The sequence below is a fragment of the Vidua chalybeata genome, chromosome 7 (assembly GCF_026979565.1).
Source record: "Vidua chalybeata isolate OUT-0048 chromosome 7, bVidCha1 merged haplotype, whole genome shotgun sequence".
Taxonomy (NCBI): domain Eukaryota; kingdom Metazoa; phylum Chordata; class Aves; order Passeriformes; family Viduidae; genus Vidua; species Vidua chalybeata.
In genome coordinates, this window is record NC_071536.1 from 30,158,845 (window position 1) to 30,175,644 (window position 16,800).

At 46.5% G+C, this 16,800-nt stretch overlaps 1 protein-coding gene across 4 annotated transcripts in view; it reads left to right on the plus strand.

Annotated features, from left to right (window-relative positions):
- Positions 1–5,826, plus strand: part of C7H2orf76 (chromosome 7 C2orf76 homolog) — a 52,043-nt gene extending 46,217 nt beyond the window's left edge. For 2 of the 4 annotated variants that reach the window (XM_053947286.1, XM_053947288.1), the window contains one exon: positions 5,127–5,826. In XM_053947286.1, coding sequence (XP_053803261.1) covers positions 5,127–5,309 — 183 coding nt within the window. In that variant the 3' untranslated portion in view covers positions 5,310–5,826. The remainder of the gene's footprint in view (positions 1–5,126) is intronic. The other 2 variants (XM_053947285.1, XM_053947287.1) reach the window with 2 other exon arrangements.
- Positions 5,827–16,800: the final 10,974 nt, after the last annotated feature.

Below are 16,800 nucleotides of genomic sequence, written 5' to 3' on the forward strand. Positions count from 1 at the left end.
CTAAAAATAGACTTTGACATGTCGAATAATTTCCAGGCAGTTCCTTGATAACATTGTCGGGGCTGGATTTGATTAATTAGCTGTATGGGTTAATTGCATTGTGCTACCTTCTGCTCTGGTGGGTGACAGTGCTCCTGTTTTGAGCACTGAGGTCATCCTGTCAACTGGAGGCTTTACTTACAGCTGGAAACCCCTCTCTGCCATCCATGTATGTACAGCTCACATTCATGGAGGCATTCATGGTTTTACCACAAATCCCATACTGCTGTTGTCATCTTCTAGGAGTCACATGGACTTTCAGTGTGATTTCCCAGCCCTAGAAAACCTCCCAAAATCAACCCTTCCCATCGTGGTATAAAAGGACCTATAACAATAATTTCCTTTGAACAGAAAAAAAAAATCATGATTTTATACCAATCTTGGCGATTTTTGTGCAGCTTGACTCACCCTTTCCCATGTGGGGAGGTGATAAATGCTGGTGTCTGTTATCTGCTGAATTGCTGCAGGCAGGCAGTGTGTCCCCTGCCATGGGTACACAGCTGCACACCCCTGTGCAGCAGGTCTCTCCTGATATGTGCATACTGTGGTGGGTCCTGCTCGAGGCATGTCACCCTCCGGTCTTTCCCCTTCATCCCTCAAAATATCAAGAACTGGAGGCCAGGGAAGCTGCAGTGTCACTCAGGTCCTGGGGGTCCAGTGGCTTCACCCTGCCAGGACTGCACAAGCATCACTGCCCTTTGCCTAGAGCAGAACCTTAATATATCTCCACTTTCGCAGATAAAAGCCTGGATTAATTAAAGAAGAGAATAGAAACCACTTTGATTTCCAGAACACCGGAAACTCCCAATTGTCACGGCTCCCAAAAACACTGTTATAATTAAGGGACTCTCACTGTTGCCACCGCAGACCCAATTTTTGCAGGGATTTACAAGTGGCACCTACATTTTTTGCTTTTGGTGAAGTACAGCAACTGAAGGCATGAATTCTGGCTCCAGGTGCATCCCTTAAATCAGCCAGAACACCAATGAAACAGCATCTAATTCCCTCATGGATTTCTTATTAGAAAACCAGAGTCCCCAATGGCAGTGTGCTACAGACAGCGTCTGCTCTCCAATTATAGTCTGATTATAGAAAATAATAAAACTGGGGGCCTTTTTTTTCTTTGCCTGCTCTATTTCTGTCTTCAAAATACACTTGGGGGCTGTTTCTGGCTTTTTGACCATAACTAGCATTTATTAGTATTTTATTAGTATTTAAAAAAGGCAGTGGAAACTGAATTTCTCACCTGATCTCTGGTCCTCTGGTTCCTGTAACCTTTCCAGAAGCACTGAAAGCACCATGATGACACTGATGGTGAAACAGCCAGACTTTGCTATAGCATGAAAGCAGCAAACACCCCTAAAGCAATAACTGAATAAATCCCACAGGAGCATTTTCCCTGCAAATGCCAGGTCTTGTGCTACTGGGTAGGACAGGAGTGCCTTTTGCCCTCTTGTGTCAGAGAACTAGCCAGGTAAAGATGTAGCTGATAATACACATCCACCTCCATGTGCAGAGGTTTATCCTTGGGCTGCTGCTGTGTTCTTGTCTTTATCCTGAAATGGGGTAGGTTTGGATTAGGTATTAGGAAGAAATTCTTTACTGTGAGGGTGTTGAGGCACTGGAACAGATTGCCTGGAGAAGCTGTAGGTGCTCCATCACTGGAAGTGTTCAAGGCAGGCTGGATGGGGCTCTGAGCCACCTGGTCTAGTGGAAGGTGTCCCTGCCCATGGCAAGGGGATTTGGAACAATATGATCTTTAAAGTCCCATCCAACCCAAACCATTCTGTGAGTTTCTCTTCTATGACCTCTTTAGCAAGTGTTGTCTGAAGTCTGCCCACAGTTGTCTGCCAACAGTTTTCTTGATGAGTGTCAGCTTCACCACCAAGGTGGTTCTTCTGCTCCCTGGGTGCTTCACAGATATGCAGAAACTGTCCTAAAAATTCTCCTTCTTTTTGTCAGCTGCTTTCCCTGTCTGTTGAATGGCCCTGGTTTTGCCCAGGTGTCCCCATCCTGTCCAGGAGGTACTGTCTGACTGCAGAAGCCTCGTGGGACTTCAGAGTTGGTGCATGGCTTGCAGGAGGGATGGGTTTGGGTCCAGTATGGGGGCAGTGAGCTGTGCTCGTGTGTCCAGAGTGCTGAGCTGCAATGCACTGAATATCAGACACGAAATCAACAGCCTGGCTTGCTCTGAGCTCTCCCAGGTACTTGTAACCCATGTTTAACACCATGCTTTCCATGGAACACTTCCTTTTCTCCCTTTGGAAGGTGTAAATGCATAAAGGCTGTGTTTTGAAGGGATATTTAAAAAAGCAGGGGGATGTTCCTGGATCTCTAACCACAAGGTTTTCCACCTCCACCTGCTGATGCAGGAGCCTGTCCCAGGCTTGCTGCCCTGTGACTCTGAGTTTCCTCCCTGACCATGGGGAGCACGAGCATCCTGACATCAAGCAGAGGCAGGTGGCCTGTAAAAAACATGTTTTCTCTCCCAGCAGTGTTGTTTTAGTAGCCACCACTTGTGTTATGGGCAATGCAAACCTGATCAGACCAAAACATGGCTCTGCTCTGATCCCATTGCTGGAAATTGGTTTTGTTAAGCAAAATGTTACCAGCTTGAGAAAAGGAAAAAAAAAGGAAAGTAAAAGGAACAAATGCAAAATTTGCCTGCATTAGAGATGCAGGGAAGCATTGGAAGTTAGGGAGATCACAGACAATTGAATTTAATTGAAAAATATGATTAACTAGAATGAGACTTGAATATGAAGATCTAATTTGAATTAAAGAAACAAGCTGATTGCCTGAAGAAAAAAGTTTGAGGAATAAAATCATTTTGTATAATATGGGTTCCAGTATAATGGGTTCCAGCTCTGCTTATATAGGATAGCTATAAAAATCCCCAACTCTACCCTCAAAGTGTTTTTACCATCAAAATTACAATTTTTTTGTGATGGTCACAGGGAAATGGGGCTCTTAATTAATGGGCTTAGGGGAGATTTGGGCTATGGATGGTAAATCTTGATCCAAGACTTAGAGCTTCCCAGCATCATCTCAGCTCTGGTAGCAAGTCTTACAGCTCCTTCCTTATAGGGACAAAGAAAACACAAACCCTGGGAGCAAACCAGGGGCCAGTGACATGTAGACCCTTTCCTCAGGAAGGACAGTGGAAGGAATATTTCCAGGACTGTCAAAGCCTGGTGCAAGTGTTTCTGAGCAGAAGCCCCTGCCAGGGGCAGGCAGTGCTGGCAGCTCATGTGCAGTGCTCATGTCCAGGCTGTGCTCCCACACCAACTCCTGGAAGCAAAATCAGCAAGAAAATAGTTTTAGGGAAAATGAATGATCTGTATTCACAGCACAAATGGGAAAATTATATACCAGCAAGTAGCACAAATGGGAAAAATAAGAGCTTAATTTACAGTAATTTTGTAGAGTTATAAGCATCTTTATTCCAAGGGAGTTCTCCTCAAAGCAGCAAAATGGTTTAGTGCATCCCCCTGCAGCTTTTTTAATTTCCACTTGGCTGCTGCACCCTCTGCCACAGCATTTCCAGCCACCAGCATCCTCCTCCTCACTGAACAGTCCCACTGGCCACGGTGACACCGTTATGGCCGTGTCCCCCTGCTCCCCACAGGCAGGCAGGATCCGTCCTCTGTGGGATGGGTCATCTGGGAGCCCGTGGGAGGCCACTGCCTGGCTGTGTGCTGGGAGCAGCTGGGCGTGCTGGGCGCTGTGGATGAGCCAGCCAAGGTCACTCCCACGTCACCCTGTGGCATGGCTGGCCAGGAGAGAGCTGCGGGCACACTGGCACGGCGTGGCACAGATAGCCAAGGGGCTATCAGAGCCCTCATCCTGGGCATGGGGAGGGGGAGAGGGAGGGGCTTCAGGAGGATGGAGAATTTGTTGGACTCTTTCCAGATGATAATTTTGACATTTTGTTGTCTCTTGAGGATATTGAAATAGGAATAAATGCAGCGTCAGTGCTCATTTGCACTGGCTGTCACTGCCAGACTGGGGGCTGACCTGAGTGTGCTTTTAATGCATATTTAATGGGTACAGTGGTAGTTTGGCCCCATCTTTAGCTGCTGTACACCTGCACTGTGACACCACACACCTGAGCTGATCACAGTGCACCCACTGCCAGCCCCTCCTTGCCTCCCTGCCGTGGGCTTCATTCCCAGCCTCCCTCACCTCCTCCAGGCCCTGCCCCACCAGCATCTGCTCCATCCCAAGGAAACACAGACAGGGATGTGTTTCCTCCAGTGCTCCATGGAAGAACATGAGCAGGGTAGTGCATGTCCTGCAAGCTCGTCTGGTAGCACATCCCAGAGCATCCCACACCCCAGGGATTACCCCAGATATCCTCTGCCCTAATATTGCACGAGGATCTCATTTCTGAGCAAAATCCAGCTGTGGTTTCATTAAAGAGGTTCTTGCTCCTTGTGCTGAATATTTAATTTAGCACAAATGTGTGTGTGTTGAGTTCAGGGTGTTGATTAAGCATGACTTGAGATAGAGGGAAATTAGTAATATGGGAAAGTGCAGTCAGTATTTCATGGCAAAGAGTAATTGAGCTAACAGTTGACATATGGAGTTGTGTGGGCAAACTAATTAAATTTTACATCTTCCCAAGCATTTGTGAATTTTATAAGTGTTTGATTTATATATTAATTAAACCTCAGAGTGAAATAAAGAGGGCACAACTATTTATACTGCAAATGTGTCCATCAAGAGGAAGAGCTTTAATGTATTTTCAAGCAGATGCTGAAGTAGCTCTCTGAGTCCCCAGCTCAGCTCAGTGGTGACATCCCCTATGGTGTCTCTTCCTGCTCTTCATTATCAGGAAAAAGCTCTGTGCTTTTTGGCTTTTTGGTATCTCCCTGATGGGCTGCAGACCCCAGGTTTCCCACTGATCTGCTTTGCAAGTAGCTAGTGAGAAATCTAACACATGATTTAAATATTTTTCTGACCCATTAGTAAGGCACTAGAGGTAGTTATGGCATGTCCTGGGCTGATCTTGCTGAGATCTTCTGGAGTTGTCTTATTTGCATTATTTCATATTGAAATGGAACTTGCACTGTGTTTATTTGCAGGTGGACAGAAGGACATGTGGAGCATTCATGGTGGTCAGCACTGTTTTCAGCCTGGCTGATGATCCGTGGAAAGGAGTTCCTGAAGTTATAGGATCAGTCGTGCTCCTGGGATCTTGGGCATGGAGCCATTGCTGCAGCTGGGAGAAGATGGTATTTGGGTTCAGTGACAGTGAGGAGTCCTAAAATGTGCAGCCCTGGTCCTGATTTTTCTTTTAGGCTGTTGTGCACTCCCCATCCCTGACACATCTCTCTGGAGGCCAGCACACATCTCCCAGGTGTGTTTGGGTGAGCTGGGAGGCCAGTGCTGGGCTGATGTTGGGGCAGTCCTGGGAGGTGCAGGGCTGGCTGGGGGATGAGCTGAGAGCTTTGTGGAGCAGGAGCACTGAGTTTAATTCCAGGGCTGAGTTCCAGAGCTTGGGCTGCTCCTGCCCAAGGCAGTCTGGCTTTATTGCTTCAGTGAGTGTCCCTGCTCCTCTCCAGAGCTGCTCCTGCTAAACTGCCCTTACTACCATGTACATTTTATTCCCAGGGGTTAATGTGCTGTAAGCCCCTTTGATTCCAAAATAAATAAAATAAGGAAGTGTTTCTATGTTTCTATTCTGCTGTGCAATGATGTTTCCCCAGCAGCACAGGCGATAGGGCCATGCCAGAGAACTTGCATCCATTTCTAAATCCTGGCTCTGAAATCCTGATCATGCTAAAAAATAAATCTACCTTTTATATTCCCTATTATTGATGTATTATTTTTTCCTCTTTTGAATGGAGAAATGGGAACTGTTTATGTCAGCAGTGATACAGGATTCAGAAGACATTAGGTTTTGATAGGATAGCGGAATTACAGCTAAAACATGGGTATTGAAACTCCCTTAAATTTAGTAAATTGTTCAGGTATGTAGCATATTCTAATCTACAAATGCTGTGAAATAGATGGCAGCTATATTAAGAGTCATTCTGCATGCCACCCGCTGTCCCACCTGGCCTCTGTGGACTCCATCAGTCTTGTTATGGCCAGTGATTCCTGTTCACAGTGTCAGTGATTAATATATCTGCCCATTGGAGAGCAGGAATTACAAAAACTTAGTGTTTGTGTGCAGTTAGAAGCTGTGGGGACAGGAGCAACCGGGACCAGGTTGGAATGAAAACGGGAGGAAAGGAAAGGCTGGTGCTCAGCATCAATTACTTTTAAGAATTGTGCTTTGTAGAGCTTCTTCCCCAGAAACCTTGAGAGAAGGAAGATGCAAAAGGCTCCATGTCACATGGCACAGGGGGTCGTGGTGCCTCCTGCAATGTTGCATTGCAAGCAGCATCTCAAACCCTGGAAAAATGCAGCCCACTGCCAAATATATCCTTTGGGCTTTGCCCTGGCTCTGGAGAAGAATTCACTATGAGAGAAGGAAACTCTTTCTGAAGCCTGTGCCTGTCTGTCTGGATGTGACTGAAAGGTGTTCTTGATGCAGGGACAACCTTATGGAAATCAAAGCTACCTGGGAGCTCACTGTCTGGGATGAAAATCAGATTCTGCTACAGGTACGTGCTGGTGTTTGGAGAAGACCAGGGGTAATTCACCACCAGTGATTAAACATCCATAATAAAATAGTTGACAGCACCTGTAGCAGGACTCAGGGTATTGATGATCCTTGAAAAACTTTGGGACAAGCATGCCCTTGCTAAGGATAACATCACCTGTGGTCAAACAGACCAGCACCACTTGACCACACAGGATTTCAAGAATATTCAGCAGCAAACAGACCAGTACCTTTTCCCCCCAGTTCAGCCTGACTATTAATACACCTGGGAACAGCTCACATCTCTCTACACAGCACTACATTTCACTGGCATTTTTGCTCTGATGTTGGAGGACGATGTGCCACCAGTTTGTGCATCCACCAATCAGGGCAGCTAATACAACATGTGGTGCCTCAGTTTAGCAAGCAGTGCCAATACATTAAACCTAGGAGTGCAACCAGCACAGAGTGAATTATAATTTCATATGATATTGGGACCTGCTGATCTCTTCTCTGTATGGTATTAAACCAGAATATTAGACCAGGGTGCTTTGGAAACAGCCATGTGCTGTGTGATGGAGGGGCAGAGCTGGCAGATCACCTTGAAAAGGTCTGACTTGATGTGCTGGAGTACCAGAAATTGTCCTAAATGGTCATGTCCCCATGGCCACTGGGGCTTTTGTGTAATGTCAGCTGTAGAAGCAAAAGCAATAACCAACCTGCAGGACTAAAGAGGTGAAGCAGTGTAAAATCTAAGCAGCCTCTGTCCTCTGCTGCCACTGGTGTTGAAAGGCACATGCAAGGCTGTTCTTGGATGTCCTGCATAAGTGCTGTTTGTCCTGCTGGAGCAGGTACCCAGGCCAGTGCTGCAGCCCTTCCCAGGACTGTGGCTCTGAAGGAGGTGGGGATGCCCATCCTGGGGCCTCTCTGCTCCTCAGCATCCCTCAGCCCTGGTGGCATTGCTTGACTTTCTCTGCATAGTCCCTATGCCCCTAGCTGCTTTCAGAGTAGAGGGGACTGGCAGAGTTGCTCCAAAATAACATATAAATAGGAAGTGAAAGGTCAAGCCTTCCGACAGAGTTAATTTTGCCCAGAGCATCAGAAAACATAAGGGATGAGAAGGGATGGGGACTCATGTGGTGATCAGCCACTGATCAGCTCCAGGTAGTGCAGCCCTGGCCCTGGGCAGCTTTCTGGTTTCTGTTTCCTCTCTGGTTTTTGCAAGCTGCCCTGTCAGACCTCACTTACTGAGAGGACCCATGTGCAGTTGTTAAGATGCTGTTGGCTGCTCCCTGTTCCTCCTCCATCCTAATGTGAAATCTGTCAATGCACTCTATCAGGGTGCCTTTCTGCCTGCATCCTGTGTGAGCTCCAGATTGCTATTGATAGGTGGGAGAGCCACGACAATCTTGAGGAAATTTGTGATCTGGTCCTGGCATATTTGACAGATAACACTCCAAATACAAATGTCAAAACGCATTTAGGTTTTTTCCCTTTTCTAACTTGCCCTGAAGAAAATGCAAACACTTCTTGACAGAATCAGTTCAGGAGCCTCCTCTAAGCCAGGCCCTGAGTGTTAGAAGAATCTGCCTCTTAAAGCCATATAGATCCACTGCTGCTGTATAAAAAAATATTCTATACCCAGAGGAAGAATTACTTAAGAAAATCCTGACGTGATTAGACACCACTCTCTTCTGAGAAAAGAGTAACTATACTACTAAAGGATAACTGAGATGCTGCATAAACTGACAGTATTTAAATTACTTGGTGTCTCAGTTCTGAAACGTCGTTTGGCATGGGGGCACAAGGAAGGACTTGAATATTTTCTGGCTAGCACTGTGCAGCTATTCTGTAGCCTGAATATGATCTGCTGGAAGCACTTGCAGGTGCTGTCACCGCCCTCCACCTGCTGATGTGAGGTATATTTAGGCTCTGGGTTTGTAAAATTTATAAATGCAGGCTTGAACAATTTATAACAATTAATGAATAAGTAGCTTGCAATTTTTGCATATGCTTTAGCATGCAGGAATTCCTCTTGCCTTAAATCAGTGTAATGATGCCAGTTAAACTATTATCTTACTTGTAGTGCCTAAGAGAGCACTAAGAGGCTGGCCCCACCACTCTGTTCACTGATACACGGTTTAAACACAAAGCCAGGGTCTATATTTATATGCAAATATCATCAAGTTCAAGCTTAAATCACAATATTTTTGAAGTCAAGATTGTGTGTTAAATAACACTCCATGCATGTATGTAATTATAGATTAGTGGTGTAAAACCCTTCAGAGTTCAACCCTAAACCACAGCAGGCAGAAGGGCTGAGCCCAGAGCACCCCCCTGGCTTGTGTAGATTTTGGGGGGCAGTATGAGTATTTTGTGTTAGCTCAGAGCTCCAATCCAACCAGCTTTGATAGCTCTTGGGAATATGTGTGATTAACCAGCCCAGCCACAATATGTCACCAGCACTCCACACAAACAGCTCTGCTGCTGCTGGAGAGCAGGCAGAGAGGGAAAACATCACATCCTGCAGCCAGGGGAGGGGAAAATAGCATGAAAGGACAGGGAAGAAACTTGAGAGGAAAGTGATAAGGGACAAAATGGAGATCCTTAGAAAAATGATCATGGGGAGGGTGAGGTCAGCAGCAGGTTAGATGGAGCTGCATGAATATGAGAGGAGTCCCTGGGATATGCTGGCACCCCAGCACTGGGCTTTACAGGCTGTAACTTAAAAGCACTCATTCCTTCAACTTTGCTTTCCATTTTGAAGGATTGTTTTTCCTCCTGATTGTATTAATTGCTCCTCTCTCCTCTCCTCTCCTCTCCTCTCCTCTCCTCTCCTCTCCTCTCCTCTCCTCTCCTCTCCTCTCCTCTCCTCTCCTCTCCTCTCCTCTCCTCTCCTCTCCTCTCCTCTCCTCTCCTCTCCTCTCCTCTCCTCTCCTCTCCTCTCCTCTCCTCTCCTCTCCTCTCCTCTCCTCTCCTCTCCTCTCCTCTCCTCTCCTCTCCTCTCCTCTCCTCTCCTCTCCTCTCCTCTCCTCTCCTCTCCTCTCCTCTCCTCTCCTCTCCTCTCCTCTCCTCTCCTCTCCTCTCCTCTCCTCTCCTCTCCTCTCCTCTCCTCTCCTCTCCTCTCCTCTCCTCTCCTCTCCTCTCCTCTCCTCTCCTCTCCTCTCCTCTCCTCTCCTCTCCTCTCCTCTCCTCTCCTCTCCTCTCCTCTCCTCTCCTCTCCTCTCCTCTCCTCTCCTCTCCTCTCCTCTCCTCACCAGCCCCTGGGTGTTACCAGCAAAAAAGCTGTGTCAGAAATAAAATGCATGAAAATAATGGAGCTTCAGCAGCTGCATGCAAGTGTAAGGAAAACACATCCTGATGCAATGAGCGTAGAGCCCTGATAGAGCACGACCTTTGTCAGGGGCTAGTAATCATTCCTGGCAGTGTTTGCTCATGAGGATTGGGAAATGTGGGCAGCCCATTAACCTGTGCCACTCAGGATCCCCATGGCTGAGCATCACGAGCACAGAGTGACTGAAACAGCCCTTAAAGCTCTCGGCTCCTGCGCTGGGTCTCACGGCATGGACGGGGACCAGGGGATTCACCCGAGGTCTCGTGGGTTTGGAATGGAAGGGATGCAGTGCAGCCCTATCCAGGGCTGTAGTGCAGCTCTTTCCTTCCCTTCTTGGCTGTGGCAAACTCATCAGGCCATGCTGCTGCTTGGCCAAGTGGCAGGGGAGTTGGTCAGTCCTTGTGCAGACACCTGGAGCTTTGGGGAGCCCAGCTCTGTGTGTTTGCATGAGCACTGACATGCTGATACCACTGGAAACACAGCTGGGGTGATTACCAGGCACTGCCTGGGGTTTAAGCAAGCATAATGTATTCAGAAACAGAAAAGAGGATGCATCTCTTCATGGATTTGCTGTCTTTTTGCTATTGGGTTAGAATTTAAGAATCTTTAATTCCCAATTTATAGGATAATATGCAGTTCACCTCTAGATGTGCTTTAGTGTGTTTCAAATATACCACTTTGTGCCTTTATATGGAGAGCAAAGCTGCCTCCTCCAGAGAGGGAGGAGAAAACCATTTCAGTCAGACACTTAAAAGCTTAAATCAGCTTGCCTGGCACTATATGGGTTTGGAGATGCTGAGGAAGTGGAGGTGTGATGTCAAAGTACAGTATTCAGCATGTGTAACACCAGGGGAGTCTCACTGGGGAGTGACAACCCTGTCAGCCCACCCCAGCTGGGATGCAATTCCTCTGGTTAAACCCCAGGAGACCCAGCAGCAAGGCTGGGGTCTCTGCAGCTGGAAGTGGAGGTTCAGCCAGCCAAATTTATCATGCAGAATAGACTGAGATGTGTAAAGAAGTGTTCTGGCTCTATTTTTGTATAAAACGTTTTTTCTTTAGTATGAGCTACATAATAAAATTATTTACTGCATAACAAAGTGGTGGATACAGGAAATAAAACCATACAGAATATTCATGCTGTGTGATGCTAAGCACCTGATTTAAAGGCTTGGTGTCTGAGTCTCTCTACAAGTGACTGAGAAATATGTTCCCCCAGAGCACAGCAGTGTTGTGGGTGCTCTGAATTATCCTCCTTTTCTCTGTCACTCTGCAGAGACACTGGTTGCATGTGATCCCTGGAAGGAGGAAGGTCGCTTCCTTGGTATCCAGGTGGACACCCTGGTTTCACTGTTTCTGGACTATTTTTAGTTGTGTGCACTCATGCTGATACCCAGCCCTGCAGGCTGCCTGCTGTGCTGGCTGGCTTGGTGACAGTGTGATGGGGTGTCTGACATGGGCTCGGGGGGGCCCATGAGTGGGGACGTCAGCCCGGGAGCAAAGCCAGCTTCTGGCTGACCCTGCCAGAGAGGTAAACCCAGAGCTTTATGCAATGGTGTGTGCAGCACGCCCGGGCCAATTAACTTGGAAAAGGATTACTGGTATGCCACTGGGATGCATCTGTGACAAGTTCAACCTCCGATGGCCACTGTGTAAGGCAGCGCTGATGCTAATATGCAAAGAGACCCAAATTGTTATGAATTAATAAAACTAGAAGCAGGAACTCCCTAAGGGTAATTAAAACATTTAAATCAGCATTCATTTAAGGCTCACAACTCTTACGGGCACTATGGAGAAGAGAGGAGGATTTGGGGCCAGGATCCCTGCAGTGGGGACATGGGGTGGGAACGGCCGTGGTACAGGAGGCTCAGCTTCCCAGGGAGGTTTATCAGGAGACCCTGGAGATATTGCTGTGCTAAAGCAAAGTGCAAGGCAGAGATGAAGAAAAGACTATGACAAATTTGAAGTGCTTTGTTTCTGTTTTTGTATCTGTGTTGAGGACGGGTTGTGCAGCTCAGCTCTCACTGCAGAGCTGTCGCTCAAAGGGAGCCTGGAGCGGCTCCGTGCAGGGGCTGTGACGTGCAGCCGGTGCTGCTGCCAGCCTTTGGACACGTCACGCTCTCCTGAGCAGCCAAACAGGGATTTTGCTTGCTTAAAACAGTGTTCGAGTCCAGGAGAGTTTCTCCAGTGCTGGCTCCACAGCAGGATTCTGTCTCTCTGTGGCATCTTGCAAGCACTGCTGGTAGATTGTGTTTACCTGTGCCCAGCTCCCTCTCACCCGCAGCAGTGTTTTGTGTGCTCCTTGCCCCTCAGTCCCCTCACTGACAACCAGGAGGCAAAAACACGGGGGGATTTGGACCATAAAACTTTTGGACCTTTCCTCCTGAGGATCCTCCTTTCAGTTTTGTCCCAGCTCTGTCTTGTGTCTGCCTGTCTGTGGGGCTGAGCCTAACCTTGTGGAACTAAAGTGGCCAATGAAGTGTCATGGTCCCTGTCTTAACTGAGGCAGTGCCTGCCTTGGCTTTGTGTCCTGTCAAACACTGCCTAAAGTCTCAAAGTCTGTGTGATGAATAACAAGGATGGTACTGAAACCAGCCAAGAGGTCTCCACACTCCACCTGGGTGTCAGCAAGCGAGCAAGACATCAAATGGGTCTGGGAGCAGAGCAGTGGGGACAAGATAGACTTGATGTGAGGACCTGATCTCACACCCTTGTAACAGCTGAACTTCAATTTTACATCGTATTATCCACAACTGCTCTGTGAGATCAACAAGAAAAGCCCACTATATCCTTCCAGAACATTTGTTCTACATGTTTTGCTGTTAATGGGGAGAGGAATTGAGGTGGGATTTCGTGGTGGCTCTGCAGGCTCAGCAATGCTGCATCTGCAGCAAAAAGCCCCTTCCATCCCCATGTGGGGCTGTACCACCATGTCAGCTGCAACCCACAAACAATTGAAACTGTTGGTAAAGCAGACAAATCACATATTACATTTCCCCCCTCTCCTTTTCCGTTTTTATATCTGTTGAGCAGGCAAACACAGCTTTTGCAGAAGTCCTGAAAGGGAATTTTAAAAGCCATCATGCCCCCCCCATTTGTTTAAATGTGTTTGTAGTGAGATTCTGCCAGTGCTGGCAGACTCAGAGGATGAGAATTCTCCAGGGATTTCCCCTAAATGACACTTTCAAAGTCAGACCTGCATATGCACTGCATCAGACACCATTTAGAGAGTTCATGTAAGATCCCGGTTAAAAGAATCACATTTGCTGATATTTTCCCTCTGTTTATTCTGGGTCAGTGTGCATTATAGAAGAGGCAGAGATGACCATGTTGCAGAGTTTGATGGGATAATGGCAAAGGGAGAACAGATGAGTTCAGAGAGATGGGAGACGCTGATGCGGTTTTGTAGGACAAGGTAGGATTTGCAGGGCGTCATTCAAAATAATTGTGAAAAGTATAACTGAAATGGTGGAAGCAGAACAAATCTGAATGTGCTTTTTTTGTGGCAAAGCACTATTTTCAGCTAACACTGATTTGATTTGAAAGGGAGTTTCAGTGGAGTGAAGAATAAATTAAATATGAACATTGTTTTCCGATTTCTCTGAGATATAGAGTGATATGGAAATTAACCTTACCCTGTTCTAAGTAATACAGACTATGATGTTTAGTTAAGATGTCTGAACATGATAAGATTAAGGTTTTCACTGGATTATAATTTTACTAAACATTAGCTCTTTTGAAGGAAGTTTTTCAGCCTGGAGTTGGTACAAACATGATAATTATATGTTTATATTTATGCTTCATAAATATATGCTTCTGCCTTATCTCGCTTACAGGTATCAATGTAAATTTTCAGCTCAGAGAATATAGTTATTCTTGGGAATAAATTTAGAGAAATGCAGATAATTAATCCACATTATAGAAGTTGCTATGGATGTTTTGCCTAGAAGAAACTCCATGCTTTGGAGTGGAAGCTCCAAGTTTGACAGCAGGGATGCTCTCCAGGTGGTATCACCCTCATTTACAGGCCCAGACTGGGTGAAGTGATAAGCCTGAAAAATCTCAGTCACATGAACATCACAGAGAGACAGACAGTGGCTCCCTTCCTGAGGGCTTCTGCCAGCACCCAGCAGAGCCTCTGAGTGCTGAGGGTGATGGGAGACACCTTTACTGACCAGGTTTTCCCTGTTCCTGCCCATGCCACTGGGATGCTGGGCACAGCCTGGGGAGTGTGTCCTGGGGCACTTCATGTTCCCAGGGTGAGGGATGGACCTTGCTGGGTTGCTCTTGTAGGGAGCTGTGTGGAGTGCAGTGTTTAAAGTGTTAAATGAGAGACAGGGGTTAGATTTGGTGTAGCTGACAGACCTCAGTGTGAGGCAGAACCCCTGACAAAGCCTGAACCAGCCTTCTCCAGGGCTGGTTCTCCAGCAGGATGCACAGCATTTAGCTCATCATCATCCAGAGTGGCAAAATCTGGGCTCTAGAACTCCAATTCCCCTGCTTGCTGTCTGCCCCCATCCTGAACTCTCCCTGACTCATGGAACTAGGACAATTCCTCATCAGGAAGATTTAAAAATCCTTGGCTTTTAAAAATCAGAGGAAAAGACACAGTGCTTCACTTCAAACTCATTTCCAGGGGCAAGGTCTCCAAAGGCCAGAGACTCTCTGCCTGGTGCCATTTGATTTCTTCCTGCATTAGCATTACACACTGGGATTTGGGATGATGTATAAGCTCTTTTCCAAGCCTTGGTTGGTGCTGTTTTGCCTGGTTTTGGGATGCAGGCTGGGAAGCCAGGGGCAGTTCAGCCAGCCCCAGCTCTTCTCTGCCAGCCATGCAGCAGTGACTCTGGGGAGAAGTTGAAGCAGATTGAGGTGGTGCTGGAAACCACCAGAGCAAGGTTTGCTGGAGCTCATTTATTGTCACCTCCAGTTAGTAACCCCAGCTGACCTCAGGGGGTGTTTTGAGGTTGCATTCATTAGTGTCTGTAAGAAATGAACAGGCTTCAGTGCTACAGCTATGGAAAAGTACAGGATGAAATCTGTGTGGGATTTAGACGCATTGAGTAAGATGTGGAGACTGATGAAGAACAGAAGCCTGTTTTCCAGTGGATTTGTACATTTTTCTCCCTCCATCCACCTCCTCCCTCTGCACTGCAAACACCACCCTGTGTGTGACACTCCTGGTGGCTGAAAGTGGCTTCCTTGGTTGGCCTGTCCTGCCAGAGATGGTGTCACCCTTGGGGACGTTCCGTCTCCTCTCACCAGAGCACTGATTTGTGCCTCTCTGATTTTCATGACACTTGTGGGAAGGTAATTTTCGAAAGGCATTGTCACAGTTTTGGTTGAAGCTGTGATATGGGCCTTACCCCCTGATGGAGACACAATGTAATCTCTTTTTTAGTAACCTGGATAAATATCCTCCTCACCACCAAGGAGTAAAAACCATCCTTGACCTTGGGGGCTCAGGGAGGCCTCAGGGAGCTCTGCATCTTCCTCCTTGCAGGCAGGCAAGGATGGAAGAGTGTTACTTTGATGTATATTTAATGTAACATATACAACAAGGGTAAGCAGGAAAATTGCAGATTTTTTTATGTCCTTAATTACATTTTTAGCTTCACATTCTCTTGCTCATTCTTAGCATCACTTTGGGGTCAACTGATACCACCACAGTGCTGGTGCCCATTCAAGAGAGTCATGCAGATGATTTGGGATTGGGCCCAGTGACTTAAAATAATTTTACTCCTGATGTAAACAAGAGCAGAATAGAGCTGTGAAAGTTTATAAATAACAAGAGCTGGGTTTTGACTAAATCTATAGTATTTTTTTCTGGCATTCACCTTGCATATATTAAGACATTTCCATAAATAAAAAGGAAACTTAATAAGCCTCAGAAAGGTTAGAATGTTTCCATTGGATTTTATGCCTGTTGCATAAATCCTACCCAAGTAATTCCATACTTTGTGTGGACATAATTTTTTTACAGTATAAATTCCATTAACACATTCATGCCATATGTGCCATATATTAAAACAAGCAGCCTCCTGCACTGCCAGTAAATCACTAGCATCCATGCCTGCTTCCCAATTCCATCAGCATGGATCTGCTTGGCAGTGTGGTGGTGAAAGATCCTGTATGGAGCCTCAGGGCTGCAAAACCAGCCTGTCTGGGCTACATCCCTGGCTGTAGTGAGGCTCTTCCATGATAAAAGATGATATCCTTGCTGTGATCCCATGATAAAGAGGATAAACCCATCTCTTCTCTTCTCTTCTCTTCTCTTCTCTTCTCTTCTCTTCTCTTCTCTTCTCTTCTCTTCTCTTCTCTTCTCTTCTCTTCTCTTCTCTTCTCTTCTCTTCTCTTCTCTTCTCTTCTCTTCTCTTCTCTTCTCTTCTCTTCTCTTCTCTTCTCTTCTCTTCTCTTCTCTTCTCTTCTTTTCTCTTCTCTTCTCTTCCCTTCTCTTCTCTCTTCTCTCTTCTTCTCTCTTCTTCTCTTCTCTTCTCTTCTCTTCTCTTCTCTTCTCTTCTCTTCTCTTCTCTTCTCTTCTCTTCTCTTCTCTTCTCTTCTCTTCTCTCTTCTCTTCTCTTCTCTCTTCTCTTCTCTTCTCTTCTCTTCTCTTCTCTTCTCTTCTCTTCTCTTCTCTTCTCTTCTCTTCTCTTCTCTTCTCTTCTCTTCTCTTCTCTTCTCTTCTCTTCTCTTCTCTTCTCTTCTCTTCTCTTCTCTTCTCTTCTCTTCTCTCTTCTTCTCTTCCTCTTCCTCTTCCTCTCCTCTTCCTCTTCCTCTTCCTCTTCCTCTTCCTCTTCCTCTTCCTCTTCCTCTTCCTCTTCCTCTTCCTCTTTCTCTT